This window comes from Melopsittacus undulatus, chromosome 6 (assembly GCF_012275295.1).
Source record: "Melopsittacus undulatus isolate bMelUnd1 chromosome 6, bMelUnd1.mat.Z, whole genome shotgun sequence".
Classification (NCBI taxonomy): Eukaryota; Metazoa; Chordata; class Aves; order Psittaciformes; family Psittaculidae; genus Melopsittacus; species Melopsittacus undulatus.
In genome coordinates this window covers 63,861,288-63,888,656 of record NC_047532.1, presented here as the reverse complement: position 1 = coordinate 63,888,656, position 27,369 = coordinate 63,861,288, and the positions used below count along the sequence as shown (strand labels likewise).

Sequence of the window (27,369 nt, the reverse complement as noted above, 5' to 3'; positions counted from 1 at the left end):
GGAGACGAGGCCTCAGTGACAGGGTTAGTGGTGGCCTTGGCAGTGCTGGGGAAAGGGTTGGACTGGATGAGCTTAAAGGGCTTTCCCCGCCGCGCTGGCTCCCCTCTCCCTCGCTCGCCTCACGCCGGGCCGGCCCGCACTGGCTTCCGCGGCGCTGGGAACGGAACGGAGCGGGCAGAGCCGTGGCTGCAGCCGGAGCTTTCGCGGGACGGGACCGCGCTGCCGGAAGCACCGTGTGTGTGGTGGAGCGGAGACGGCGGCGAGCGGAGAGCGGGGCGCTGCAGGTGGGGGCTTGGGCTGGGGCCAGGAGCGGTGGAGGCTGCTCCGGAGGGTCATGGATGAGGGAAGGAGCTCGAGGGAGGCCTTTGAACGACGCTTGGGGTTGGAGGATGGGGTGGGAAGCGGGTCTGTGGGAGAGGAAGAGAGGGATGGAGGAGAAACTGAGGGAAGCGCCGGTAACCGGAGTGGACTGAGGGGCAGGGAGGGGTGAATGAGAAGTTGCTGTGAGGGAGCAGCTGCAACTGCCTGGAAGAAGGCTGCAGTGAGGTGTGTAGCGAGGTTTTTTCCAACCTAGTTGATTCTGTGCAGTTGGGAAGGGAGGTGGGTGTGGATGTGGATGTGGATGTGGATCTGGTCAGCAGCAGCGGCGGTGCGGGGACTGTGGTCACTTTGTGGGTTTGTTCTCCATGTGCGGGCAGTGGTGTGGCAAGGTTTCCTGTGCTTGGTGTAGTGCTGGGGTGGAGGTAGCACAAGAATTACGAAGTTAACACCTCGTAAGTACTGACATGGTGTCACGTTCACACGGGTTTTCAGGTGGGAAATGTTTTAGCAGGGCAAAGCTTATGGATTGCGTTGTAAAACCCGAGGATGCAGAGATAAGCGATGTAGTGAGGTAATACATCATATGGAATAGACTGGAAGGTAAAAGATAACATCAACAAGGACTCCCATCTGTTTCATTTTAAAACTATGTTTTACATCTGTGAGGGAGACTTGGATACCAGAGAAAAGGTTTTTAAGGAAGGATTGGATGGAGAAGGTTGAGACTGCTTTGTATGATGGCGGGTGTGTGATGTGGGACATGTATGCAACAGACCTCCCAAACTGAGCAAACACCACAGTGTGAAGCTCATCTGTCGTGGTGTCCTCTACAGAGCAGGGTTGGGGTTTGGAATGGACGTTACGTGACAGACTGCTTCTTCCCAAATCTCTCCCATTGCCTTTCTCCACTGGCACTGCAATTGGCTCATCTGAACTCTCTATGGACTGAGTTGAGCCAGACCCATTCAGCTCCTCATTGTTAATTGGGTACATGAGACCTGCTCCACTGAAGCTGTTGCTGTGCAGACACTTTGTTGGAGGAGACTCCAGCTCTGTGGTGTGTGCTTTTCTTTTAGAATAGAATGGGCAACATCAGATTTCTTCAGGAGCTGCAGGGTGAGTTTGAGGGAGGTGATAGTTGTGATTCACAATTTCCTTGTGCATTGTTAGGCATTGTGAGAACCTGTGATTGAGAGTTAGTTTGGGAGAATAAGAGTCTTCCAGATATTGGGGATGCATGATGCTCTGGTTTGTAGAAGTAGCATATGCAGCAAAAACACTGGGTTTGGGAAAGACTGTGGTAGTTGCAAGTATAAGTTTGCTTTATTTAGAGCAATGTATTGTTAGGGGTGTCTATATGTCTTTAACAATCCTACAGGCTTCTTACACAGCCTCATTCCGAATTGTGCTAGTTATGCTGCTGTTTGCAATAACAGAACAAAAAAGGTAGGGATCGTCCAAGCCAGGAATCTAGGCAAAAGAAATCAGAGAATCACAGAATCTCAGACTGGTTTGTGTTGGAAAGGACCTGAAGCTCATCTAGTTCCAACCCCCTGCCATGGGCACGGACACCTCACACTAGAGCAGCTGCTCCAAGCCCCTGTGTCCAACCTGGCCTTGAACACTGCCAGGGATGGGGCAGCCACAGCTTCTCTGCGCACCCTGTGCCAGCACCTCAGTACCCTCACAGGGAAGAGCTTCTGCCTTAGATCTAACCTGAAGTTCCCCTGTTTCAGTGTGAACCCGTCACCCCTTGTCCTATTGCTGCAGTCCCTGATGAAGAGTCCCTCTCCAGCATCCTTATAGCCCCCTTCAGACACTGGAACCTGCTCTGAGGTCTCCACACAGCTTCTTTTCTCCAGACTGAACAGCCCCAATGTTCTCAGCCTCCATCCATAGAGGAGGTGCTCCAGCTCCTGCTCATCCTCATGGCCTCCTCTGGACTTGCTGCAACAGTTCCATGTCCTCATGTTGAGGACACCAGCACTGCACACAGTGCTGCAAGTGAGGTCTCACAAGAGCAGAGCAGAGGGGCAGGATCCCCTCCTTTGACCTGTTGCTCACACTCCTGTTGATGCAGCCCAGCACATGGGGGGTTTCTGGGCTGCAAGCGCACACTGAAGCCAGCTCATGTGCAGTTTCTTATCCACCAACACCTCCAAGTCCTTCTCCACAGGGCTGCTCTGAATCTTCTCTGCCCAACCTGTAGCTGTGCCTGGGATTGCCCCGACCCAGGTGTAGGACCTTGCACTTGTCATGGTTGAACTCCATGAAGTTGGCATTGGCCACCTCTCCAGTGTGTCCAGGTCCCTCTGGATCCCGTCCCTTCACCATGTCGACTGCACCACACAGCTCGGTGCCATCACAAACACTCTGAGGGTGCCTCAATCCCACTAATTGCATGTGTCTGCTTAAAACAGTTCCAGATCTGGACTGTTAAGTGAGGGCAATGCATACTTGATTTTGGTACAGGCTTTCTAGATAGTTATTCTTCTCTTACTATTTGTGGATTGCTTGGAACCTGGGTTTATTCCTCACCAGTTACTCCGGTTCATACCCATATGCATACTGCTTGCACAGGTTCAGTGTCTTCACTGGAGCTCAGCAGGCTGCAAAGGTGGGTCACATTGATAGTGGGTGTCCCTAGAAGGAGGAAAGACTCTTAAGATCTGTACCTCTTAGGATCTAATATACAAATGTAAGACGGTTAGGAGTTCAGGATTTTCCATTGAATTTTTGGACCTTCTTGTCTTACAGTCATAACCCTGCAGTTCACTGTTCAACTGTCTAAGTTCATTTGTTACTACTAGCTTTTGGAAGTAAGGGTCTACGGATTGATTTTAGCTGTAGTATTAGTTTGTGTTACTCAAGCTGGGTCACCTTTAGTGAGGGTGGCTGCGTTGCCTCAAGCACTGAGGCTTGATTAGTAATTCATAAATAATGTAAGAGTAAGCTGTAGCTTGTATTCAGTGCTCAGCCTTTCAGCACCTTAAGTCAAGTCCCTTCATTGGCTTGAGAGATGTGCAGGATTCAGGCAATGCTTCAGCTCTTGGCATTGGCCGCCTGTGTGCTTGAACTGAAACTGAGAACTGAATGCCTCCTTGCTCCCAGGGTCTGACCGTGACTACTAGGATCTTTCTTTTCTGTGGTACATACAATGAGTGCAGTGTATGCACTGTTTGAAAAGAGAGAGGCAGTTAAGGCAGGTTGTATCAGATTTCTGTGCTGGCAGGCAGAATTTGGCTTAATGACTGTTATGTCAATATAAAACTATTGCACTACTGTGGGCATAGTTGAAGGCTTCATCTTACAAGAAATATTGGTGTTAGATTTGGCTCAATGAAGGCCTGAATTTCCTGAATGCTGAATATTTATTCTCCATATGTGATTACTTTAATCGTCATCAAAACAAATTCTCATCGGTCAAGGAAATCTTGCCTTTGGATTCTTAGGCTTGGTGTAAAGGATAAAAGGGGTGGGGGGGCATAAAGAGTATTTAGCCACAGATTTGGCATTTGAGATTCACAATGCCTAACTTTTCCTTTACGATTCGTAGATTAGAATGGTGATTTTTTTTTCTTTTTCTCCCCCACAAAAGAGAGAAAGAAAAAAAGTCTCTGTGAGGTCATCAGAACCATGTGTTTGAACTGCTGCGTTTTCTGTCAACATAGAGGAAAACCTTACCTGAGTCCCAAGCAATCTATAGCATTATCTGAAATTAGATGTTAGTTAATATGTAATTGCATTCCCTTTGTTAGACTTGGCAGTGATGCAGTTTCCTGGTTGAGTGTTAGGCCAGTGATACAGCCTCTACTATCCTTGGCAAAAACCTAGGGCTTTGGAGCAAAGGTGAGAAGAAATCATTGCTTGATCGTTAGCAGTTACAACTTAATGTGTAACTGCTCTGTGCACAAGTGCCTTGCCAGTGCTAAAAGGTACCTGCATGATTTTAAAAAGGCCAAATGTGGTGGTTTAAGCCCAGCCAGCAACTAAGCCCCACACAGCCACCTGCTCACTACTCCCCAGTGGGATGGGGAAAAAATGGGAAGGGTAAAAGTGAGGAAACAACTCATGGGTTGAGACAAATGCAGTTGAACAGGGAAAGCCAAACCCACACACACTGGCAAAGCAGAACAAGGGATTCATTCACCACTTCCCATGGTCAGGCTTCAGCCATCTCCAGGACAGCAGGGCTCCATCATGCCTAACCTTTACTTGAGAAGACACATGCTGTAACTCCTCCTCCTTTCTCCAGCTTTATGTGCCTAGCCTGACTCCATACTGTCTGGAGTATCCCTTTGGTCCCTTGGGATCAGCTGTATCCCCTCCCAGCTCCTTGTGCACCCCCAGCCTTCTTGCTGGTGGGGTGAGAGACAGAAACAGCCTTGACTCTGTAAGCTCTGCTCAGTGGAAGCTAAAACATCCACGTGTTATCAGTACAATGTTCAGCACACATTCAAACCAGAGCCCCATACCAGCTACCATGAAGAAAATTGCCCTAGCTAAAACAAGCACACCAAGATAGGGTACTAGATAGTTCTACCTAGATAGGTACTAGATGACATTGCAGGAGCAAGGTCCACCAGCATTCTGCTGTATTGTGCTTGCTGTCCTTGTTGTGAAGATCCTACTTGGATGCAGAAATGTTTTCAATTATTTTCACCAGTTAAGATTTTTTTCTAATGTAAATGAAGAAATTGGAAACTGCCTGAAGGAAACTTTCATGTGAAAACATCTCTGTTACTCAGTTTCTGCTAGAAGAGGCAGGAAAAACTTTGCTAGAGGATTTGCTTTGAATAGTGCTTCTGAAGAAGACAAGCTGTAAGAACATAGCTTATTTTTGCCATAGTGTGCTCAATACACATTATAATGTATTCAACGAGAAGAATGAGTAACAAACCAAAAAACAAAAGAAAAAGGAAGGTAAGTTTTGAAATGATGGAGTTGCAGTGCTCTAGATGAAGAGTGTCATGTGTTTGGGGAGGAACAGCTGGCAAGTATAGACACGTGGGAGGGAATGAAGGAGAAACCTCTATCATATGAGAGATTGAAAACATTAATAGCTGTCTTTTAAAGTGAGAGATAGGAGGTTTAAGATTATTAGAAATATTTATACCATTGTTTATGAAAAAAATAAATGCACAGATATGAAAGAACACACATTGGGAAGGGTGGGGAGAGAAAGATGTATTGTTGCATGATAGCAGTCCAAATTTAGCACTTCAGATATATATATAAGATCTTGTTCATAACCCAGTCCAGCAGCACTTACTAGATTTGGAAAAGTCTGTGCACCCTCAGTACTGTCTGGGGTGTTTATCGCAGAATCCTAGAATACTTTGGTTGGGAAGGGACCTTTAAAGATCAGCTACTTCCAACCTCCCTGCCATGGTCTCACTAACCTCATCCTAAAAACTTTTCCTTATATCCCAGTGAAATCTCCCCTCTTTCAGTTTTAAATTGTTGCCCCTTGTCCTGACACTGCACATCTTAGTAAAAAGTCTCTGTCTGTCTTAAAAGCTCCTGTTATATATTGAAAGGCTGCAGTAAGGTCTCACCAGAGCCTTTTCTTCTCCAGTCTGAACCCCAGCTCTTCAGGAGACAGGTGTTCCATCCCTCTATTTATTTTTGTGGCCTTTCTCAGATCCTGCTTTAACGAGGCCAAGTCTGTCTTGTGCTGGAGACTCAAAGCTGAATGTGGTACTCCAGATGGGATCTCATGGGAGCAGAGGGACAGAGTCACCTCCCTCAAGCTGCTGATCATGCTACTTTTGATGGAGCCCAGGATAAAGTTGGCTTTCTCGGCTGCAAGCACACATTGCTTGCTCATGTCCAATTCTTCATCCATCAGTACCACTACATCCTTCTCCACAGGGCTGCTCTTGAGTCATTACCCAGCCTGTACTGATATGGGTAATTGCCCCAGCCCATGTCCAGGACCTTGCACTTGGGCTTATTGAACTTCATGAACTCCATCCATTTATTTCTATACCTAATGTATTTGTTGTACCTGATACTAATTTTGGTGGGAACAAGGCTATATTGAGTCCAAGTGAAAGATCTATGGAATAGAACTTTCCTCTGAGGGATGTAGTTGTTATAGATAGTAGCATACTATTTGTTTGTTAGCCAGCACAGGGAAGAGGGCAATGCACATGCGAATGTGTAGAAGGAAGAAATAAAAATAGTTTCTTCAGGTTCTGTGAACTCTTACTCCACCTAATAATTGTCTTTTTCTTCTTTGTTGCCAGCTTATTATATTTGTACAGGTGTAGCATCAGCACCAGGCTCACATTCCATTTAAGAAATAGGAGAACACAGTCTTATTTCTTCAGTCTGCTGCCTTGATTTCAAAGCAAATGGCCCAGAAGTGTGTCCGTATCCATTCCACTGGAATGCAATAGTGTACTTTACTTCCCACCCTTCTGTGAGGCAGATTCTGTCAGTGCTTATTTTCTAGCAGGTTGCAGACATAGAATCTAGTCTTAAAGTTTTGCTAGAGGCTGCAGACTTCAAGTTACCCTTCTGCAGTTTTAAGAGGTTGGTTGTCTGCTTCTGTTTGACTGTATTATAACTAACCTGCAAGTGCCTTTAGTTTGGTTAAGCAGTCTTAAACTCATTGATCCTGAAACAGAATAAGCACTAGCAGTAACTTCTGTAACTTGGCTTTTTACTGTGAAAGACCATCAGCAATGAAAACCTTTCACAGCTAGGCTAGAGGAAATGTAACTCATGTAATGCCATCACTGTGAAGATTGCAAGCATAATAGTAATTAAGTTTGGGGTTTTTTAAATTTAAGAAAAAGTGAAAACAAATTGAATATACAGCTTTTAAGCCGGCTTCTAAAAAAAGCTGTCTGAGTAATTCAGGCTGAATTCAGGAAATATAATACAGAATATTGGATAGTTTGGGACACTGAAGGAACTCTCAATGTAATTGATACAGGAGAAATGCACAAATAAATGAAATTCAGATCATTTGTGGATGAGCTTTCGTCTTTCTTTATAAAACAATATGTGAAAATGTAATTTCAGTGAGCCTAAAAGATGCTATTCAACTAGATACTTGATGCTTGATAACGCTGAGTCTTAACAGTTCTATACTTAGTTTACCTTCACATATTTGTATCAGGATTTGTATAGGGGTGCTTGGATCTGTGAAGTGGTCCCTGCTTTCTTGTTCTCGAAGATGGTGTTAGGCCATGCTTGATGGGAGGATGTCCATGATGTGCAGCATAACACCATCTGAGGAAAATGTCTCCAGATAGTCTCTAGGCTCTCAGCTTAACTAAAAAGTATTTCAAATAAATAAGTCATGTCTCTTTCTAGAGGTCTCTTTTTTTGGTTTTAGTGTTTTAGATACCTTGAGCTGAAGTAATCCTCTCAAGTTTTGAGACCTACAAATTCAAGAATAGGATAAATTAATAAACTGGTCATTAATTTTGCACAGAATTCTCTTACTGTAGCTATCTGGCAGCTCAGAAGCTCAGAGATTTACACCATTACATCTGTAAAAGACAAAAGTTAAGAAAAGCCCTGCATTTATCCACCTGTGTGTACTGAAGGTGAATGTTACGTGGCTGCAAATACTTGGCTTGAATGCTGACTTCCTATATAGACCTGCCTTTCAGCTCTGCCCCTGCCTTCTGTGTTGCTGGTTATGGGGTGTGTCTACATGGTCATACTGAATAAACTAGGAAGAAATGGTTTACTTATTTTCACTTAGACTAATAGAAGAACAGTAAGCCAAGTCACTGAGTTAACTGATGTGACAGGCTATGTGGCAACCTGGGAGTTGCAGGTACTTAGCAGCTCTCCCTGCAAGATACAGCACAAAAGTCACTGAGTAAATGCAACCACTCAACTTCATGTCTTTGAATTAGCAAATCTAAGTCTGATTTTTTGGAACACAGTACTGAGTGATATGCCCAAAGCCCAGGAAGAAATCTAAGCCTGGTTGTAACTGTATAGGAAACACATTGAGAACCAGGTTCATCATTGGTTTAAGACAAAGTGTGAGCTGTTCCTGAGGACAGTAGTTCACTTAGTATATGATGCACAGTTGCAGTGGGAGCAGCAGAAACTCGTGGCTAGAGGAAAGCAATTACACCTCTGGTAGTAACCTCTAAATCTAAACCTGCTGGGAAATGCATTTAAAAATGCATCTGAAGGTTGGTGCTTAGATCCTTTTCTGGATCCGGGAGTCCCCTGTTTGCAGAGTTTTATGAGCTCATATGCAGCTCTCTTTAAAGAAAGGAAGAGGGACCAGGAGAGCTGATAAGATAGTATGTGTGCTCAGTAAAGAGTGGTTATTTTGTTGGCATGCATAAGTTTCAGTGAACCAACTATTTGTAAATACAGCAAGAAACTTCACACACTTGTCCTTTACAAGCCTGCCTTGCTGGCCGCTGACAGGACAGATATCCTTATTTCAGCTAGAACTGGGCACTTAAAGTCTGTTTTGTATGAGTTTTGGAAACTCTGAAACTGCTTTAGTGAATTACGGCAAAGAAATGCTTCCTGCTACTGGCACCTTTTTGAGACACATTGGGAAAGCTCCCTTTTGTATCACGATTACTACTGAAGACAAGACTGTAGTTCAAGGTACTAGTGTGGTATGTATACCTTATGGCTTTGCTGATGGGCTTATTAAACTGTTGTCCTAGTTGGTATGTTTTCATGCTGAATGCTTTGATACTTGCTCATAAAGAAGATATTGGTGATTTGCTTTTAAAATTCCATTTTAAGCTGCTTAGTAAATAGATGGTTCTATGTCAGCAAGAAATTCACATGAACATTATTTTCTGAGGTTGTGACCAGGTTTGCAGGTTATGGAATTGCTGTCTCAGAATTGGGAACGTTTGTTCTTCACAGGCTCACAGAAGGCAGAAATTTGGGTCCCAGTTCAGGAGAGATGTGTGTTCCCATTACCTGTAGTTTGTACAGAAGCAGTTTAAAAAGTGAAAGCCAAAAAGTTTAAAAACTTGTTTGTCTGTAAGTGTGCTTGGATGATATCTGGTGGTGTTCCTCTTAGCCACAGCTCATTGTTTCCAGATTGTCAAGTCTCAATACCAAAAAGTGAGGTAGATGGAAAAGGTGGAAAAAATGTTGTGCAAGTTGTCTCATGTAAGTGTACATTCTGCAGTGTTAGTTTTCCCCAGTAGCATGGACAGACCTTCTGATGAAGTTCAGTTCTGTATTTTCTCTCAGTGGATTTTGGGTTTTTTCCCTTTTTCTCCCTCTGTCTTCTCTCTGCTGCTGGAGAGTCTGATCTCTGTTCCTCTGGAGAGTCTGATCCTTGCATGTCCCCTCTTCATCCCTTTGCAGGAACTGTTCTTCTCATTCTCCACCTTGTTTTTAGGTATAGCAAACCTGTTCTTCCAAGCTGTTCCTCTAACTGATCTTCTGTGTTTTGCTGATGTGGATGCATAATTCCACAGTTAACATCCTCATGTAAAGGGTTATTCCACCAGAACCTGTGGGAAAAGTTAGTAAATCTTGAAAGTTGCCTGCAGCTTTCTTCTCCTTCATTTCTGTCTGATTTATATGGTCCAGTGCAGTTGTGTTGTTAGTATTTGTTTCTTCAGTGAGCTACATGACACCATAGTTCATACAAAAGTTATTTTCTATTAATCATAGAAACCTAGAATGGTTTGATTTGGAAAGGAGGTTAGGATCATCCACTTCCAACCCTCTGTTCCAACACTCTGGTTGGAGTCCAACCCTAGCAGGGACACCTCACGCTAGAGATTCCTAATAAGGTTACTTAAAGGAATCCTTTTGTATTTCTTCTCAGTTTCTGCATCCTGGCATCTTTTTCTTGGCTGAGATGATTTTAGAAATATTTCTACAGCTATATAATTTTTGAGGTAAACAATTTTAGTGTGCAGGATACAAGTATGTACTTCCTATCTGTGTGGCTATTGTCAATTCATATTTGTTTGCAGTGTCTCTTAAGCATCCGATCTGTGCCATATAGGTATTAATTTGAGTTTGTCTATTTGACTGGAGAAATTTATTAATGCTTAGAGACAAGATAAAAGCAAGTCAGAAATACTTGAATAGCACAGCTTTCCAGATCTCATAGAAATGAAAACTCTTACAAATTGCATCTTGTGCTAGAGAAATGCAGTTGAGCAAGAAACTGCTCTAGTTTCAGCTACAAATGTTTAGAGATACCAGCACGTCCTTCAGCAATGGTACAAACCTAGATAATGACTCAAAAGTTGTGTGCCTGTAGGTGTAGAACATGCACAGGGGCAGCTCTGGCATATGCATTTATTAAGTATTTCTTATGCAGCTCTAGCCTTCCAAAAGTCAGAACAGTTATTTATTGTCTTGACTTACTGCTTTTCTTTTACTTGAAAACATCTCTGTTGACTTCTACTTACTTACTTGATTTTACTTTTTCATTATAAAGCATGGCTCTGTTTTTTGAATATATGGGCAGTGAAGGCAGTAGCAGTTAATCTTTTATAGAAAGCATTAATTTCTGTGGTATGGAAACTCTTCTTAGTATGAAGAATAGCAGAAAATGATGCAATGTTCTGAATATAATGTCCTTGTAATGTGTTGTGCTCACAAAATACAGATTACATTGAATCTGTTAGTCTTTTGCACTCAGTTAATACTTCAGTTGGTGACAAAAGGGAAAGGAAACCACATCAGCTTGGTGAAAGTTCGTGGTAGAGGTGAGGATGATACAGCTTTACTAATCTAAGGTTTGTGGTGGTTGGCGCAGTGTGAGAAAGTGGGTGCAGTCACCAGTCATCTGTATTGAACCAGTTGAGCAGGATAACCAGCTGGACAGGTTTGGTGGTGCTTCCTTGCAGCTCCTCCTTCCCACATGTTCCTTTCTAACCCTACTTTCCCACAACTCTCCTTTTCCTTTAGCATCAGGCATACCTCATTTCCATGTAAAGCAGCTCAGCCCTCACCCTGTGCTGTGCTGGCACTGTGTCATCTGGCAAGGCAGAGACTGCAACCTGGTGGAAGGGTGAGAAGATCTAGTTCTGAGAATAGCTCAGTGCAGCAGCAGTGCTGGGCATTCTGTAGTGCCACAGCTCCTTCACTTTGGCCTTCAGCTACATAAAGAAAACCAGCATTGATTTACCTTGAGAGGTTTCTTGGGTGAAACCAGTTATTGGAAAGCTAATTACCAGTTATTAGTCCTTATTTTACTTTGTTGTTACTACAGCTAAGCAATGTTGCTTTTCTGTATTCTCACTTCTAATATTCTAATATGCTTCCCCATTTGTAATCTTCTATTTGAAAAAAAATTTTTTTAACTGTTCATCTTCTTTTTCTTATAAAATATCAGATTAGGTTTGTTATTTTCATGTGGCTGAGCTCCCTGGATAACTTCATTTAACATGCCAATTCCCATGGGAAACCTCTATCTGCAATATTGCCTTTTAAGCCTGGGTTTGGGTTTTTTTTCTGTTTCAGGAAGAAAAAAGTCAAGAAATGTCTACCAATTTAAAATACCTTTCCTTGAGCATCCTGGTTTTTCAGACCACAAGTTTAGTCTTGACCATGCGTTATTCTCGGACGCTGAAGGAAGAAGGACCTCGTTACTTATCCTCCACTGCAGTAGTTATTGCTGAACTTCTGAAGATTTTGGCCTGTGTTCTCTTGGTCTACAAAGACAGCAGTATGTGTCAAATTTTGCACCAAGTAATTTTCCTAATCAATATGCTGTATTGTAGTGGCAACTGCAGAGCAGCCATGTGAGTACAGGTGTGAAAACAGCATTTCCCTTCTCATGTTAGAAATGTTAGAAATAGTCTTGGAGTGACACTAATCATACCTCATTCTTCAACACAGGAAAAAAGATACTGTCTGTTTGCTTGCAAGAGTTAACTTTAAAGAATGTCAATACTGAGGAGTTGAAGAATGAATTTTCTACTAACAGGTTAAAGCTAGTAGTAGAAAAGAAGCCGAGCAGCTGTGTTTGCTCAGGCATTTGAAGAAATTCATGTGTAAGAGTAGGAAAAAATGAAAAGCTTTAAGGTGTTCAAAGCATGAATGATAGGGAAAAAAAACAAAACAAACAGCAGATGCAGAAGGAAGAAATCAAGTTCATTATTACAGGAAGAAGTGCAGGTTTAAGCTTGAAAAAAGTATATTGAGGTTTACTCCAGTTCTTTGTACATTCTAGACTGAATTTATCTGGTTCCTTGACATATATATTTGATCTTCAACAGCTTAAAAATATCATTGTATGTTCATAAATAGTGATGACTTGCTTCTAAATGTGCACTTTTTAGATAACATTAATCTTGAAATATTGACATGGTTTCAATAAGTTGTACTTAAATTCTTCTGAATAATTGTTCTAGTTCTGATATTCCTGGAAGACACCTTGCAGCCCTTTTTACTTGCATACATCCGAGTCTCATGAAAGTTAAACATAGTATTTTGAGGTCTTGATAGCAGTGATAGCTTTAAAAAGGAGGCAACAATCTTCATATATATATATATATTCATATATATCCATATCCTCCCCCCACCCCGCATCCTTATAGTGAATGTCTATTTCTTTTATTGTTTCTTTGGGTAGAGTGCAATTTACGGACTCTGAACAGAGTGCTACATGATGAAATCCTTAATAAACCCATGGAAACTCTTAAGCTTGCTATTCCTTCAGGGATTTATACTCTTCAGAATAACTTGCTGTATGTAGCATTGTCAAACCTCGATGCAGCCACATACCAGGTACTGTACCTTTGGATTTCTCTGTACATTTCAAATCCATTCATGAATTATGCAGTAGTAACTATTTCTGGGTTCTTCTAGGTTACATATCAACTGAAAATTCTTACCACAGCATTGTTTTCTGTGTCCATGTTGAGCAAGAAGTTAGGTGTGTACCAGTGGCTTTCGTTAGTCATATTGATGACAGGAGTGGCATTTGTTCAGGTAAGTATTAACAGGTAGTTTGAGCTTGTTTAATGTGTTTATTTAAGGAACATGGGCTTCTGTGCTTACTTTCTGATTCCACCAGCTTCACATGAGCACCAGAGTATGGTAGGAGCTATGAATCATCACTGGCAAGGGCTAGAGGACACCAGAACTGGTCTGAAGACAGAAGATAATACTTCTTTTGTGTGCCAGTGCTCCCCCAGTAGAATGTGACAGGAACTCTGCAACCTGCAAATAACAGGGATAGCAGTATTTGCTAACACACTTCTTCAGACATGAGGGACTCACTGATCTGCTGCTGCTCACAATGTGATTTGGTTTCAGCATGATAAATTTACTTGAACTTTTTCAAAAGGCAAACTTGGCCTCTGTTCTAAATAGTGCAGGTACCAGGGGTTATAGTTTTTAGAGGGCAGGACCATGGAATAAGAGACTTAAGTTCTAAGAATTTTTAGCAGATTTTAGCATATCCTAATTTTTTTTTTTTGTTAAGGATTTAAAAAAGAATCTGAGGATTACATTTTATAGACTTTTCAAATTTAATAATTAAAAATGAGAATAAAACATTCTGATAGTGTCTGAAAGCAGAACATCTGAAGCAGACTTCAGTATGATTTTTATCTATGGCATTGCATTTTATTCTGTTAGCAGTAGATATATTGCAGGATTTAGCTTCATAAATTTCAGTTTTAGTCATCTGCATAATCACTGAAGAGAGGCACATGCAAAAGTCAACTGATCCAACCTTAAGGGCAGCTTGTGAATGTGGTTTTCTACCTGTGCTTGTATTTATAAGGTAACTGTTGGGTTGCAAAAGTTAGTGAGTATGAATGACCATCACAAATTATGCTGGGATTGAGAAACAGTTCTACCCTATAAAACATAAAGCCTGTGCCTGTTTAAATTGAAGGGTGTTCTCCCCGTTCAGGCACAGGTTTACTCCTTACAAATACGCAGAATGAAGAATGATGGCTTTGCAGATTTTTCTAGGTATCTGTGGTGAAAGCACAAAACTTTGCAAGCATGGGATTGTATTTAGTTGCTAGAAAACAAACTTGCATTTTATAGGTGCTCCTGACTTGATTTTACCAGTGAACATTGTGTAATTGTTTTTACATCCAGTGGCCTTCAGACTCCCAAGCACCAGCTGCTAAGGAGCATTCGGCAGGTTCTCAGTTTGTGGGCCTGATGGCAGTGCTGATAGCTTGCTTTTCCAGTGGATTTGCTGGTGTCTACTTTGAGAAAATCTTAAAGGAAACCAAGCAGTCTGTGTGGATCAGAAACATTCAGCTTGGTAAGTTTAATTGAGATCATCTCCTAGAGATATCGCATGCTGAAGAATTAAGATAAATGTGCAATATAGAGTACTGAGTCTGGTAGAATGTAACATAGAAGCAAGAGATGGTGTAGTTTTTTGTAGTTATGGTTGGTCAGCACTGGTATAGTCACAAAAGTCTGAATATCAGCAGTATTTTTTTCCTTTGTTTTCCTGTTGCTGTGTTTTAATTATAAATGGTTTCAGCTAAAAACACAGAACTGCATTTTGATTATATTTTAATATTTTACATGCCCATAATGATTTGCAAATTGAGGATAGAGAAGGGGCTCAAAACCTTAATATCTGCTAGTATTTATTGTAGAAGTAGGGGAGGGAATACATCAGGAAAGGTTATGTTAGGGAATTCTGAAGGCAGAGAAGGGTGAGTAGGTGGGGCTTGGTCCAGGATTTAAGGGAAGATTTGGTGCCCTGGGTGGAGCTACAATGTAAAATCCATTGCCAGGGAAAGCTGACTATTATCACCCTGTTTCCATGTTAAAAGTGCTTTGGTGGGCAACAATGAGGATATCTGAAACAATTTCCAATTAAACAGTCATAATTGCCAAAAAAAGATAATCAAGGATTTCCTCAAACGTTCTTCAGATTTTCTGCAGTGCACGGAAGTGTGTATGAAAACAAGTGGGTTCATTGGTTTGATGACCAGGTGGCCTGGTCATATATTGAATGTTCCAGTATTCACCTTGTGAAAAACATGAGATCAGGAGAGGCTGCATCTAAACATGAACTATTGAAGGTAATGAGTAACTAGGACTGTGATATATGAAGAGAGAAATGCCTGTGTTAACAGTGAAAATCAAGTCACCTGCTATGGAGACCTCATAGCAGCTTTCCAGTATCTGAAGTGGGGCTATAGGGATGCTGGGGAGGGACTCTTTATTAGGGACTGCAGTGATAGGACAGGGGGTAACGGGTTAAAACTTAAACACGGTAAGTTTAGATTGGATAGTAGGAGGAAGTTCTTTACTGTGAGGGTGGTGAGGCACTGGAATGGGTTGCCCAGGGAAGCTGTGGCTGCCCCATCCCTGGCAGTGTTCAAGGCCAGGCTGGACAGAGCCTTGGGTGACCTGGTTTAGTGTGAGGTGTCCCTGCCCATGGCAGGGGGGTTGGAACTGGATGATCTTAAGGTCCTTTCCAAGCCTAACTGTTCTATGATTCTATGATTCTGTTTTTAATTCCATTTTGTCAGCTTAATTTGCCTCCATACAAAATACAATAGAATATGTTCATTATGAAGATTGTTTTCAGTTCAGAAATTAAATCAATGTTGTCATCTTCTGTAGCTTTCAGAAAAATCTTTAAAACATGAAATCACAATTTCACAGTACTTCAGTGCATCCTTTCTGCAAGTGCACAGTGGTGAGTTGCCCACATAAGATGTTGTATCGTTCAGTAGCAAGTCAGTCGTAAGCAAGAGCTTGGAAATAGAGCATTTCTTAAAACATAAACAATAAAACCCATATGTCAAACCTGGTTTTTATTTTCATATCCATAGAGAATTATTAGAACTGTATAAAAAAAGTAAAATATATTAGAATAATTATTGGAAAAAGTGTAAGTTTAATGCATCCCAGGCTCAGGTCAAGGATGTATGAACAGTTGTTTATTTTAGCAGATTGGTTGGAAAATAGAAATAATTGTTTTAATCTGAATGAAATCCAAGTTTTTCGTTCTGCCTACAGAAAGAATTCTTGGCAGACAAAAGGTTTTATGTTGTTCAATGTCAGTCAGAAAGAAAAGTGATGAGGTAGAGGCCAGCTTTGCATAGAAAAGGAATGGAAAAACTGCTCTCCCTTTCCTGCTCAGGAAAGTCACAGAAGAGGTGTTTGTGTTACTTCCATGTCTGAGGGGGTTAGGAACAGTTTCCCAGATGATTGGAAGAACTCTATACTCACCATATGATATGCGTTTTGATCTCACCTCAGTTCCTTCCTTTGACATTAAGTCTCTACTAGTAAACATGAGTCTGTTGAGATCTTATCAGAAGAATCCTACTTCTGAAGGGGACCTACAGGGATGCTGGAGAGGGATTATTCATTAGGGACTGTAGTGATAGGACAAGGGGTAACGGGTTGGAACTTAAACAGCAGAGGTTTAGACTGGATATAAGGAAGAAATTCTTTACTGTTAGGGTGGTGAGATACTGGAATGGGTTGCCCAGGGAGGTTGTGAATGCTCCATCCCTGGCAGTGTTCAAGACCAGGTTGGATGAAGCCTTGGGTGATATGGTTTAGTGTGAGGTGTCCCTGCCCATGGCAGGGAGGTTGGAACTGGATGATCTTAAGGTCCTTTCCAACCCTAACTATTCTATGATTCTATGAGCCTTATCTGAATTGTGAAACTCTTAATTTCTGCTCTTGCTATGTCAGAGCCTATCTCCTCCAGTGAATGCATTCCCTGTTTTTCTCACAGGTTATAGTGCGACCTCAGCCTTCAGGCAGGACCAGTCTCAGGAAAACTGAACTTGTTTAAGTGAATTTTGCTATTTATGCCATAAACAAAAATGACCCCATTCCAGTAGAAAGCAGTGGAAGATAAAAGCAGAAGAAAATCATACTGGAAACAGTCAAAACTTGTTATAAGTGTGAAAACAGCTTTTAAATGGGAATATCTATTTGAACACTGGCCACATTTGAATGTGATGATATCACAAGGGGCAGTCCATTTTTAAAATGGGAAATATGTAGCAGTCCTTGATGACAAGGAACCCGTTTGCATGTTTTTCACCTGAAGCTTTTAAATCAATCTTGTATTTTCAGGATTTTTTGGTAGCATATTTGGACTGATGGGTGTATACATTTATGATGGAGAACAACTGTCAAAGAATGGATTTTTTCAAGGATACAATAAACTTACTTGGGTAGTTGTTGTTCTACAGGTGAGATAACTTGTATCACATGTTTATGTGGAGGCACTTGGGATTTACTGTCCTATAAATGACTGGGGATACTAATGGGTGTCATTGAAGCTACTGCAAATTCTATAGCCCAGAGTCTGCTCTATCGCTGTTAGAATAAACCTCTAAATAAAAGCCTTGAAAATTTATAGCAAGTATATGTAATACAAAGTATTGTGCAAAATAAAAGCACGTAAGCTTTATTTCTTTTGCAGTGTTTAATAGAAATTATATTAAAAAGCCCTTCTTTCTATGGCTAAAAATGCAAGGTACAAGCACTTCCACTGATTTAGTGATGGTAATATGATTAACCATTTCTTTAATGGGAAAATAACTTCTCCAGTATTTATCAACCCATACCCATAACATAAATGTAATGCTCCTAAACATAGACAAAACCCTTTCCTAAAGTAAGTGCTTATTTTTAAAACAGATGCTCTGAGTTGAATTCTCAGGTTGCAAATCCAAACATTACTATTTTTTGCAGGCACTTGGAGGGCTGGTGATTGCTGCTGTTATAAAATATGCAGACAACATTTTAAAGGGATTTGCAACTTCTCTCTCTATTATACTGTCAACATTGATCTCCTATTTCTGGCTGCAAGATTTTGTCCCTACAAGGTAAGAAGTCTTTTCCATGTATATACAACTTGCACATGAAAGTTGAGTTTCATAACATCCCATAGGTAATACTTAGTTGGCAAGGTTAAAATTCCTGTAAGACAGTGCCCCCCACAGGTCAGGAATAACTGATGCTCAAATCTTGGCTCTTGACAAGCCACTCTGGTTTAAGTCACTGTCTCTTTCTCTCCTTTCCTCCCTACTCGACCTTCCTCAGTGTGTTCAGCTCCTGCTTTGCTCTCCACATACATATCTCTGCATACACACATGGAAATTACACTACATCAAGTACCATAAAGAGTCCCATATTTATTAGTAGAGGAATCCAATATTTATTAGTGAAAACAACTTGACCAAACAAGAAAGAAAAATGATTGCTATAAGCTTCTAGGCTGGATACACTGTGTCCAGATGTTGTGTGAATCAGATATTAGTAGCTCTGTGCACTGCAGGGGTTGTACATGGTTAGGTTCCACAATAGTGTTTGTTTTGGCAGTGCATGTTAGTATGTGGAGTTTAGAAGCAATATTCCAACCTTCTTTCTCTATTCCAACTAATATTACTAGGAGTTTGCTTATAATTGACCTACACTCCTCACGTTACACATACTTAGTGTAAAACTACTTTGAATAATATTTGCAACTTTATCTGATACAAAAACCCCCATCTTTTTATCTAAAAGCACTTGCAGTATAAGCAGGACTTAACATAAACATTCAAAGAGGGAAGTAAAACAATTATTTAGGCTTAAAAAGCGGAAGACTTTGAATTTCAATTATAAGCAGCCTATACTTGTCCTATTAAAACAAGTGTAGAAAGTGATGTAGGTATTTCTGTGTGCTCAAATGGAAAATAATAAGTAACTTGCCAGCTTCTGCAAACATGGTGAAAATGGAAACAGTGGTAAATAATTAAACGAGATGAAGCCAACTAGCAGCACATAGAACTTGAAGCCATCTCATTTAATAAAACTTGATTAAGTCAAGTTAATCAGACTTTAGTACCTGGCTTATGCTAACTGAATTTATTTGAACTGAAACTGCATAATTGTTTCTGTGCTTCAACAAACATCTTTGATTGGGATAATAGATGTAAAGTGCTAAAGTGCTTGAACGTGTTGCAATGGATCGTGTCCAGAAACAGGCTAACTGTATTCTCTGAAGGATTATCAAGTCATGTGCCACAGTTTTTACAGCGTTTGGTTCAGAAGCTCGAATTATCAACACTGTCATGTCTTTATGACAAGGTTCTTTTCTAACATGTGTACTGATCCTCTGTTGGCTTTGGATATTTTGTTTCAGGCTTGTAGCTATCAAAACAACCTAAAAGGCCCATGTGTCACAATACGAAAGATGCCTTTATTAGCTTCTCCTTACATAAATCTTGATGTATCTGCCAAAAATTAGATTATACTGACTTGCAAACTGCTTCTTGGGCCGCAGTAATTTGTTTTGACATAAGCTTTGGACTTCAAAGCAAACATGACTCCAACAACATGCTGTGTGCAAGATGTTAGAAGTTGTTGGGTAACTGCAGCAATTGCACTTTAGCTTCTGCTTGCATTTTGCACAGAGCTTTAGGCAAAAGAAAGGGGAAAAAAATAAGGTTGTTCTGATTACTTTTGACAGTTCTTCCATGAAACTGTAATTGTAATGTTCAGAATGTCACTATATGATGTGTTACTTTGTGGATGTAAATGTCTTATTTCAACTTCTCCCTGTATCCTTCTATAATAAATATATGCGAATTGTTTTGTTCTTTATAAATTGGGCAAATACAATTTATCCGGTGTTCCCACAATGTCTTGTCTTTGATTTTAACACATAAAAGAAGTTGCATCAACTGAAACAAGCTAACTTTTTCTTTTTTTTTTTTTTTTTCCCTATCCTTATTCTATTCAGTGTCTTTTTCTTTGGAGCAGTCCTTGTAATAGCAGCTACTTTCCTATACGGTTATGATCCCAAACCTGCAGGAAATCCCATTAAGGCATAGCACACTTCCTCATCAACCTGCTTCTCAAGATCATGCACTGGGGGCCTTGCTAACAATGGCATATGGAAAGTGTCATTGTGCACTGCAAGGAAAGAATTCCTACGCTGAGTCTATTGAAGAAATGCTTATGAGTAGTTCTGAACAGCTGGAGGGGTTGAAGGTGATGATACTGCCTGTAACTGACGAGAGGAAAAAGAAAAAGGCAGGGGATCTTCCAGTGCAACTTGCTAATAAAAACTTGAAAGGAACAAAAGGTTTCCAAGAAACTGCAATTAGGAATGTTTACAGCTTTGACTGGGATTGCGTCAAAAGAATTTACTGTACTGACTGTTGCAGAAATCCGTCCTATGCACTCTTTGAAAGAGCACATGACAACATTGTCAGATTGTATGGGTTTGCAATTTGACTGTATTTAATCTTAGCAAATATGGTTTTTAACCGTTTGTCTAGTTACATGAAATCAGATGACTACACATCATAGTTCTAAAGCGATGGTTCTAATTAGGTTTCCTATGAAGACTGCAAAGATTGCAGTAAGATCGAAAGACACTTTCTTAAGATCCAATATTTTTATATTTTAGAAGGCTGATTTAATAACAGAAATCTGTTATTTAATTATAATAATATAATTCTATTGCTTATATAAAACTGTTGTAAGAATGTTAACGTTCAAAGGAAGAAATTCAGAGTGAAAGCTGGAAATCTTTGTGGATAATCCAGCCATCGTCGGGATAGCCTATAGTGTTCCAACAGATGGGAAGACTCTGCTCTGTGAACACAGGCTGGAGGTTCCTCCACTAACCTGGTACTAAGAGTAGGGCTATGACAGAGTGCTTGCTCAGAGGTAATGCTCATTCTTTTTATTGATTATAAATCAGCTTCTTGGTAGAACCTTCAAAGTAGATCTTATGCTTTAAATATCTTCCAGGGATTTTTTTAACCACGATTTAAAACAAAGAGCCCATAATAAACATTCTGAATGCGTTATTGTTGTCTTTAACAGCTCCTTCTGCAGCTATTCTGGTCTATCATCTGTATACTGTACTGTACTCTTACAGAGGTGTTTTTTAAACAAGTGGTGTTTACTCATGAACTCTCCAAGGCTTTTTCAGGACATTTCTACGTAGTGGCTTAATTAGAGATTTTTTTTTTTCATTGTTATTATTTTGTTCTGGGAGTCCTTGAGCTATTCAGTTTAGTCATAGAATTACTTTAATAGGAAACATAATGCAAAAGTGCAATAGCTAAATATAAAAGCATGGTGTTCTTCTGTTTTAAACCAAAACCAACCTTCTTAAGGAACCTGGATGCAGTCAGAACTTAAATTGATAAGACTGTTATGAACACTTCACTTGTTGAAGTATTTGCATATAACCAGAAACACACAAAAAGAAAAATAAAAGTGAAGGACCTAATAGCCAAAAAAAAAGGTCTTAGAAAGCACTTGTTTTCAGGAGGCCTATTCACAATGGATAGTTATGTAGAGTGACTTCTTACCCACACATAACACTTGTAAAGATACACGTTTATACAAACCCCATCAGCAGTCCCTTACCTGTAGAATGGCAAGTGGCACAAATGAATGATTTCCTTCATTTTCCCCTCATGCTCTTTCTGTCTTGTGCTAATGAACACGTGAAGAGAGAGGTGTTTTAAAATGTTAACCAAAGTATCCCATCCTCTTTTCCACATTTTAGTGGTGGATTGACAAGGAGAGTCTGGAAGAGGGCTCTGAGATTTTTTTTAATGAAGTATTGTTAATGGGAAAGGAGAAATTCCACTTACATCAGCCATGTAAAAATAGTATTTTCTTTCTGTTGGCAGTGACATGGATTATCAGCTTTTTTGGTTGTTTATCATATCAGAGCAAGACATTAAAGAAATTTCAGAGTCCAGGGCTTGCTGAGCTTTGTGAACTGTGAATCTGTCCCAGTATGCCATACTTACAGTCAAATTGGTATATATACATACTTACAAATATATGCCATCCTTACTTTCAAATTGGTAGTCAAAACTATCTTGTATTACCCTAACTTTGCGTGCTATGTTATTCTTCAGCCTTGTGCCTATAACCTTTAATGGGGCAGAATCTTTCAAAAATTAAATGTAGTCATTTGGCCACTAAAATGCAACATGAAGTAAGATAGAACAGCATAGAGCAGTGGCTCACAGCATTGCTTGTGTAGAATGGGAAATGCAGAATGACTCTGAAATGATGGAGAAGTTGGTAGTAATATCTGAACTCGAGCTTGGCTTACACGATGATACTTTTAATTGCAAGAATCACAGTAGTGGAAATGTTCAGGTGATATAATTGGTTACTTTCCTGAGGAATTCCTCAAAGAACCATAAGCAGCAGGTTGAGAACGCTTTAAAGCTGGGCACACAGGGAGGGACCACATAGGTCACATCATCACCACATTGCTGGAATTGTGTTACATATAACCCAGCTTCAGTATTTTGGGTGAACCTGTCAGTGTTTGTCACCAAGGAACAGTTTAAAGGAAATAACAGGAATATGTGCTCTTTGCTCTTGAATAGGATGTCCTACAGCTTTGGAAAACACTATCCACTGTACTAAGGAATGGTAGCTCCTGTCCGTCAATCGGTGACTCTTCTGTGGTTTCAACTGACAGTTCCATTAAATTTTTCAGTAGATCTCTTCATACACTTGTTGCTATAAAGGAAATACGAATTTGCGTTTTTTGCTGTCATTCCTTAGCCCTTTCCAGGCTAAGACTCTTGTCTGAGGCCCTCCAGATTGAAAAGCATTATTCTAGACAAAGGGAGACCGTGTATGTTTCTTGAGAACAGAAAAGATTTGAGGAGGGATCAGTGATTTCTGTAACCTTTGCAATCTGTGAGCATATGCACATTTTCTCTTTGAGATACCTTTGTATCTTAAAACTTTCAGTCTATAGCTGGTAACTAACCAAAGAAGCATAGCTAGCACAGAGCGTCGGGAAGTAGGGGGTAGTGTGCTTTGAGTTTGCCCTACAAGCAATCTGTAGGAATCTAACGTTCCAAAAACAAACCTGCTTTTCTGGACTGTTTTTTAGACTTTTAGTCAACAGATTCTTTAGTTTAGTTGTATGTTTAGGGGGCTAAGCTATACTTAGCAGAATTTTATTTAAATATTTATAAAATTATAGCTAGGTATTTATTTACAATAACTTGAATGATGTGATTTTCTTTAAGATTTGCATAATGGGAGTACTGGTATTTATTGAGTAGTTGGATATTTGGTAGTTTTTTTGAGAATCTCTGGGATACATAGAAAATGGTCACATAAACTTAGAACTGTCTTCAAAGTAAAATAAACCAGCAGTTCAGTGGTGAAAAATCTTGAGTGTAATATAAAGTAAGATAAACTTTTCTTTAAACGTTGTATTTCTGTGCTGTCCACAAGTGCCCAGGAATCTTTTTTCTCAAGGAATTCAGATAATTTTATATTCCTATTCAACTTCTTTGTTTTAGAGAAACTGCAGGAAAACTTCCCTTTTTGTTTGCTTAATAAGGGGTAGATTCATGTTCTAGATTCGGCTTCTACAAGATAACACCTTGAGGGTTTTACTGTAACTTTTTTAAACTATTGTTTTATTTTTCCTCAAAAATTGATTATTTTGGTAGCATATGCTTGCATTTCAGTTACGCGTACCGTCTTCTCTGATTGTTGGAAGTATGTACCTGTTTTGTGTTCCTAATTTATTTTTATGGCTGTAATTCAAAAGACTGTAATGGATTATGTTGAATTGTTTTAAAATTGATAAATGAAACCTTGCATTTCTTCTGGGTTTTGTTGTTAATATATTATCAGCTGCACATGTTCTGTTGTATTTAAGCTACCATCATTTTCCAAATTTGAAGTTGTTGCTCATTTTCCTCCTGTGACAGTTTTTTTTGCTGGATATTGTGAATGAGGAAAGATTATTCATTGTTTTCTTCACCAAAATCATAAGAATGAGATACTAAAAAACACAACAGGTTTTTGGAGGTATTAGAAAGGTAATGTTTATCTATAACATGATATTACACCATATATGTGGTAGTGTATCATTACCTGTGGTGCTTGGTTCTTATAAGAAAGTACTAGAAGTGTTTCCTTGTTCTGTTGATAATGATGAGTATTTTCCACAGGAAGTTATTTAAAGAGTTGTGCTTTTCCCAGGTAAGCTCTTTATATGCTTTTAGGTGTCTGGAATTAACATATTTTTACTGAAAAAATGCAGGTGGAAGTGCAACAAAATAACTGGAGGTAATGAGATGCTCCAGTTACTGTGAATCCAGATTCTCTTCAGCTGAATGTAGAGCTCTCTCTAGAAGCAACAGAACTCTGTCCTGAGGTGTGAGTGCTCATTCTTGAACGTCTGCTGCATGTTTGCATCCAAGAGTAGACGTGACATGTTTAATTCTTGCCTTCAACCTTCCATCACTGTTCTGACTGTAAATTAGCCACATCCATTCCATTAGCAATGTACAGCTCAGTTGGAATTGCTTCTATGCCAAGCATATGTCTACATTTGCTGTCAGGAGTTAACACTTCTTTAGATTTTTAAAAGCTTGTTTTTATTGTCAATATATTTTAAATTTAATTTTAAATATATGAGCCCAAATATAAATAATATATTCAAACATTGTAGCAATTTTTAAGGTAGTCCTAGGGTTTTATATATGTTGACATTCGTGTATGATTACACTGAATACAGTTCTAATACATGGTCTTTACAGGCAGCTTGAAAATAGGTTATTTTTTTGATATAACACTGCTGAACCATGGAATCCATCTTACATGACCTGTTACAGTCTTTTTTTAAACCATATTGAGTTAAAATACTGTATTTTTTCCCTCCTGTATGTGTAGATAATGTCACCATAGTAATTGGTTAAAATTAAGCACTAGCTTTGTTAAGAATATGATATAAAACAGAGCTTTGTAAATGCAGAGGCTTGCCTTATGCATATTTTGGCAGAAATAAAACAATGTTTTAATTAACATCTCTTATTTTAGAATATAATTTTTAGCATAATTTTCTATAAACTGCAGCATGCTCTTGTAAGATGTTTGCTAATTGTGTCTTTGAACATACAGCTTACTGCATTGTGCCAGGAATTTAATTTTGCCTGAGACATGCTGCTTTTCGACCACTGTGTTATGCCTTTTTGTTGAATCACATTCGAGCAGTGTTCTTGTGACTGTCTCTGCACTCCCCTGGTCTGAAAGCCCTGGCCTCCTTGTTCAAGGACTCTGGTTCCCAAACTGGAGGTGGTGGGGAGCATCTGGGTATCAAGATCCAAACTACAGGGTAGCGTGCAACAGTAGAACACAGTGATGCTTTGTACAAGAGTTTTGCCACAAGTTACCAGAAGGCAGCTGGTGATGCAGAAGCTTTTTTTCCCCCTTGTTTTGAATACTGACTTTTGACTGCGATGGAAGTACTATACAATATACCCTGTAGAGTACAACACAGTCTGTTGATTCATGTTCCAGTTTAGAAGTTGAGAGGTTTTATAACTGAAATTTATAATATATCAAAAAGCTGAACAGAGTTCACAAACATACTGCTGTAGATGGTGTATAACACATTTCCCTGCCCTTTCCTGAAGGCTGTTCAACAGCTGTGCACCAGTAATTGTCAGGACACTTCAATTCTGTCTGTTTCTTTTGTCAGTTCTGCTCTGCTCTTAGTGATCACATGCAGCATGATTTAAACTTTTTAGCATAATTTTTAAGTTGTTATAGACCTAAACAGAAATTAGAGACCTAAAACCATAAGTTAATTATTCATCAACTAAGCAAAGGAACAGAGAGTACTGGCATGCAGGGGATGGAGTTTTTCGAGTTTGGCCTAAAACCAATCTGTAAGAGTCTTAATAGAAACCATTGAAACCATTGTCTGTCTGGAGTTTCCCCTGGGGAGGTGGTAAGCATTCTGTCCATTTTCATTCCACTTCCGAAAAGACTGTACTGTCTTCTACAGCTAGCAGGTAGTGTTATGCATTTATGTTGTATAAAAGGTTGAACACTACAGGTGTTTAGGTGTAACAGGCATTTTTTGTTTCTCTTCTTCAGGAGATTAAATGTATGTCAGGAATTTGTCTCTCAGTTAAATAATGGCAGAGCGGATTATGTCAGGACTGGCATGGGTAAGTGGAGTTTGATATTTGAGAACATGTAGCTGGCTGAAATTCATGACAGTAAAAGCAAGTCGTACCTATCTAGAGTTGATTCTAAATGTATGAATGATGAATTCTTACTTGAATTGTGTCTGCTCAGCAAACTTCATATGTGAGTGCATTTCTTTAGGGATGACATCAGTAATGGGGGTTGGTCTGATATAAAGATGTAGATAAAAACCCTGCTGTTCAGCCTCGTTACACAAGGTTTGCTGAGATGCATTAACTTCTCTAGGTGAGTCCCTTACATGTTACATCCATGTTTGTATGTGACTTTCCCACCAAAATATAACAGCACTGTCTCCAAGGAGTAGGCTTGAAACTGTGTCAGAATTTTAGGATCCCTCTGCTTTTCAAGAGAGAAACCCTGGATCAAAATTGTCACACACTGGGTGTGACTTACTGAGACTTGTGACAAAGGACTGGTAATAGCAGAGGCTGCAAATGTCCTTTCTCCCCTGGGGGTAGCCTGGTAGGTCCACACTTTGTATCGTCAGCTGGAGTCTACTTGCCTTTGTCTCACTGTGAGACCAGAGTGGATCCATTGGCATGAGTAGGGCTGTGCCTTGTGAAATTCCAAGTTTCTTAAAAGCTGCATTATGATGACATAAGAAGGAGCTTGTTTTCAAGGCTAATAGTTTAACTTAAAGTGCACACCATCCTAAGTGTTCAATGATTTGCACTCCTTTGTGATTACATGCCCATACTGCTGCCTGTGGTGAAAGGGAGCTAGAGTGGAGGTTTGCTTTAGCAGCTACAGTTGGTGTGGACAGGGAGGATAGTAGTATGCCACTGAGGTTTCGGGGGAAACAGTGTTGCAGGAGCAGGGGAGATAAAGATAGGCAATAAGAGGCCTGGAAGATGAACAGAGAAAAGACGGGTATGCGGATATGGCCATGGAGATCTGTGTCTTGAACTGTCAATGCAATCACACTGGATGTGCACAGATGTTATTCCCTTTAGTGCTGTCAGACATCAGCCGTGAAAGAATTTCAGAGAATCACAGAATCAGCCAGGTTGGAAAAGCCCTTTAAGCTCATCCAGTTCAACCCTTACCCCAGCACTGCCAAGGCCACCACTAACCCATGGCACTGAGGCCTCCTCT

General features: G+C 40.1%; 1 protein-coding gene across 1 annotated transcript; it reads left to right on the top strand.

Moving 5' to 3' along the window:
- The first annotated feature begins 229 nt into the window (after positions 1–229).
- Positions 230–23,876, top strand: SLC35A3 (solute carrier family 35 member A3). The gene is made up of 8 exons (XM_031054463.2): positions 230–284; positions 11,770–11,974; positions 12,884–13,038; positions 13,120–13,242; positions 14,368–14,539; positions 17,341–17,459; positions 17,965–18,098; positions 20,000–23,876. Exons 2-8 carry the CDS (start codon positions 11,788–11,790, stop codon positions 20,088–20,090), a joined length of 981 nt encoding a protein of 326 aa, XP_030910323.1. The 5' UTR covers positions 230–284; positions 11,770–11,787; the 3' UTR covers positions 20,091–23,876.
- Positions 23,877–27,369: the final 3,493 nt, after the last annotated feature.

What these genes read in the sequence shown, in the direction of transcription:
- SLC35A3 (XM_031054463.2), top strand. Translation starts at nt 11,788, where the DNA reads ATGTCTACCAATTTAAAATACCTTTCCTTGAGCATCCTGGTTTTTCAG. An exon ending in TCGATGCAGCCACATACCAG is followed by an intron (nt 13,039 to 13,119) that starts GTACTGTACCTT and finishes GGGTTCTTCTAG; the next exon opens with GTTACATATCAACTGAAAAT. An exon ending in GATCAGAAACATTCAGCTTG is followed by an intron (nt 14,540 to 17,340) that starts GTAAGTTTAATT and finishes TTGTATTTTCAG; the next exon opens with GATTTTTTGGTAGCATATTT.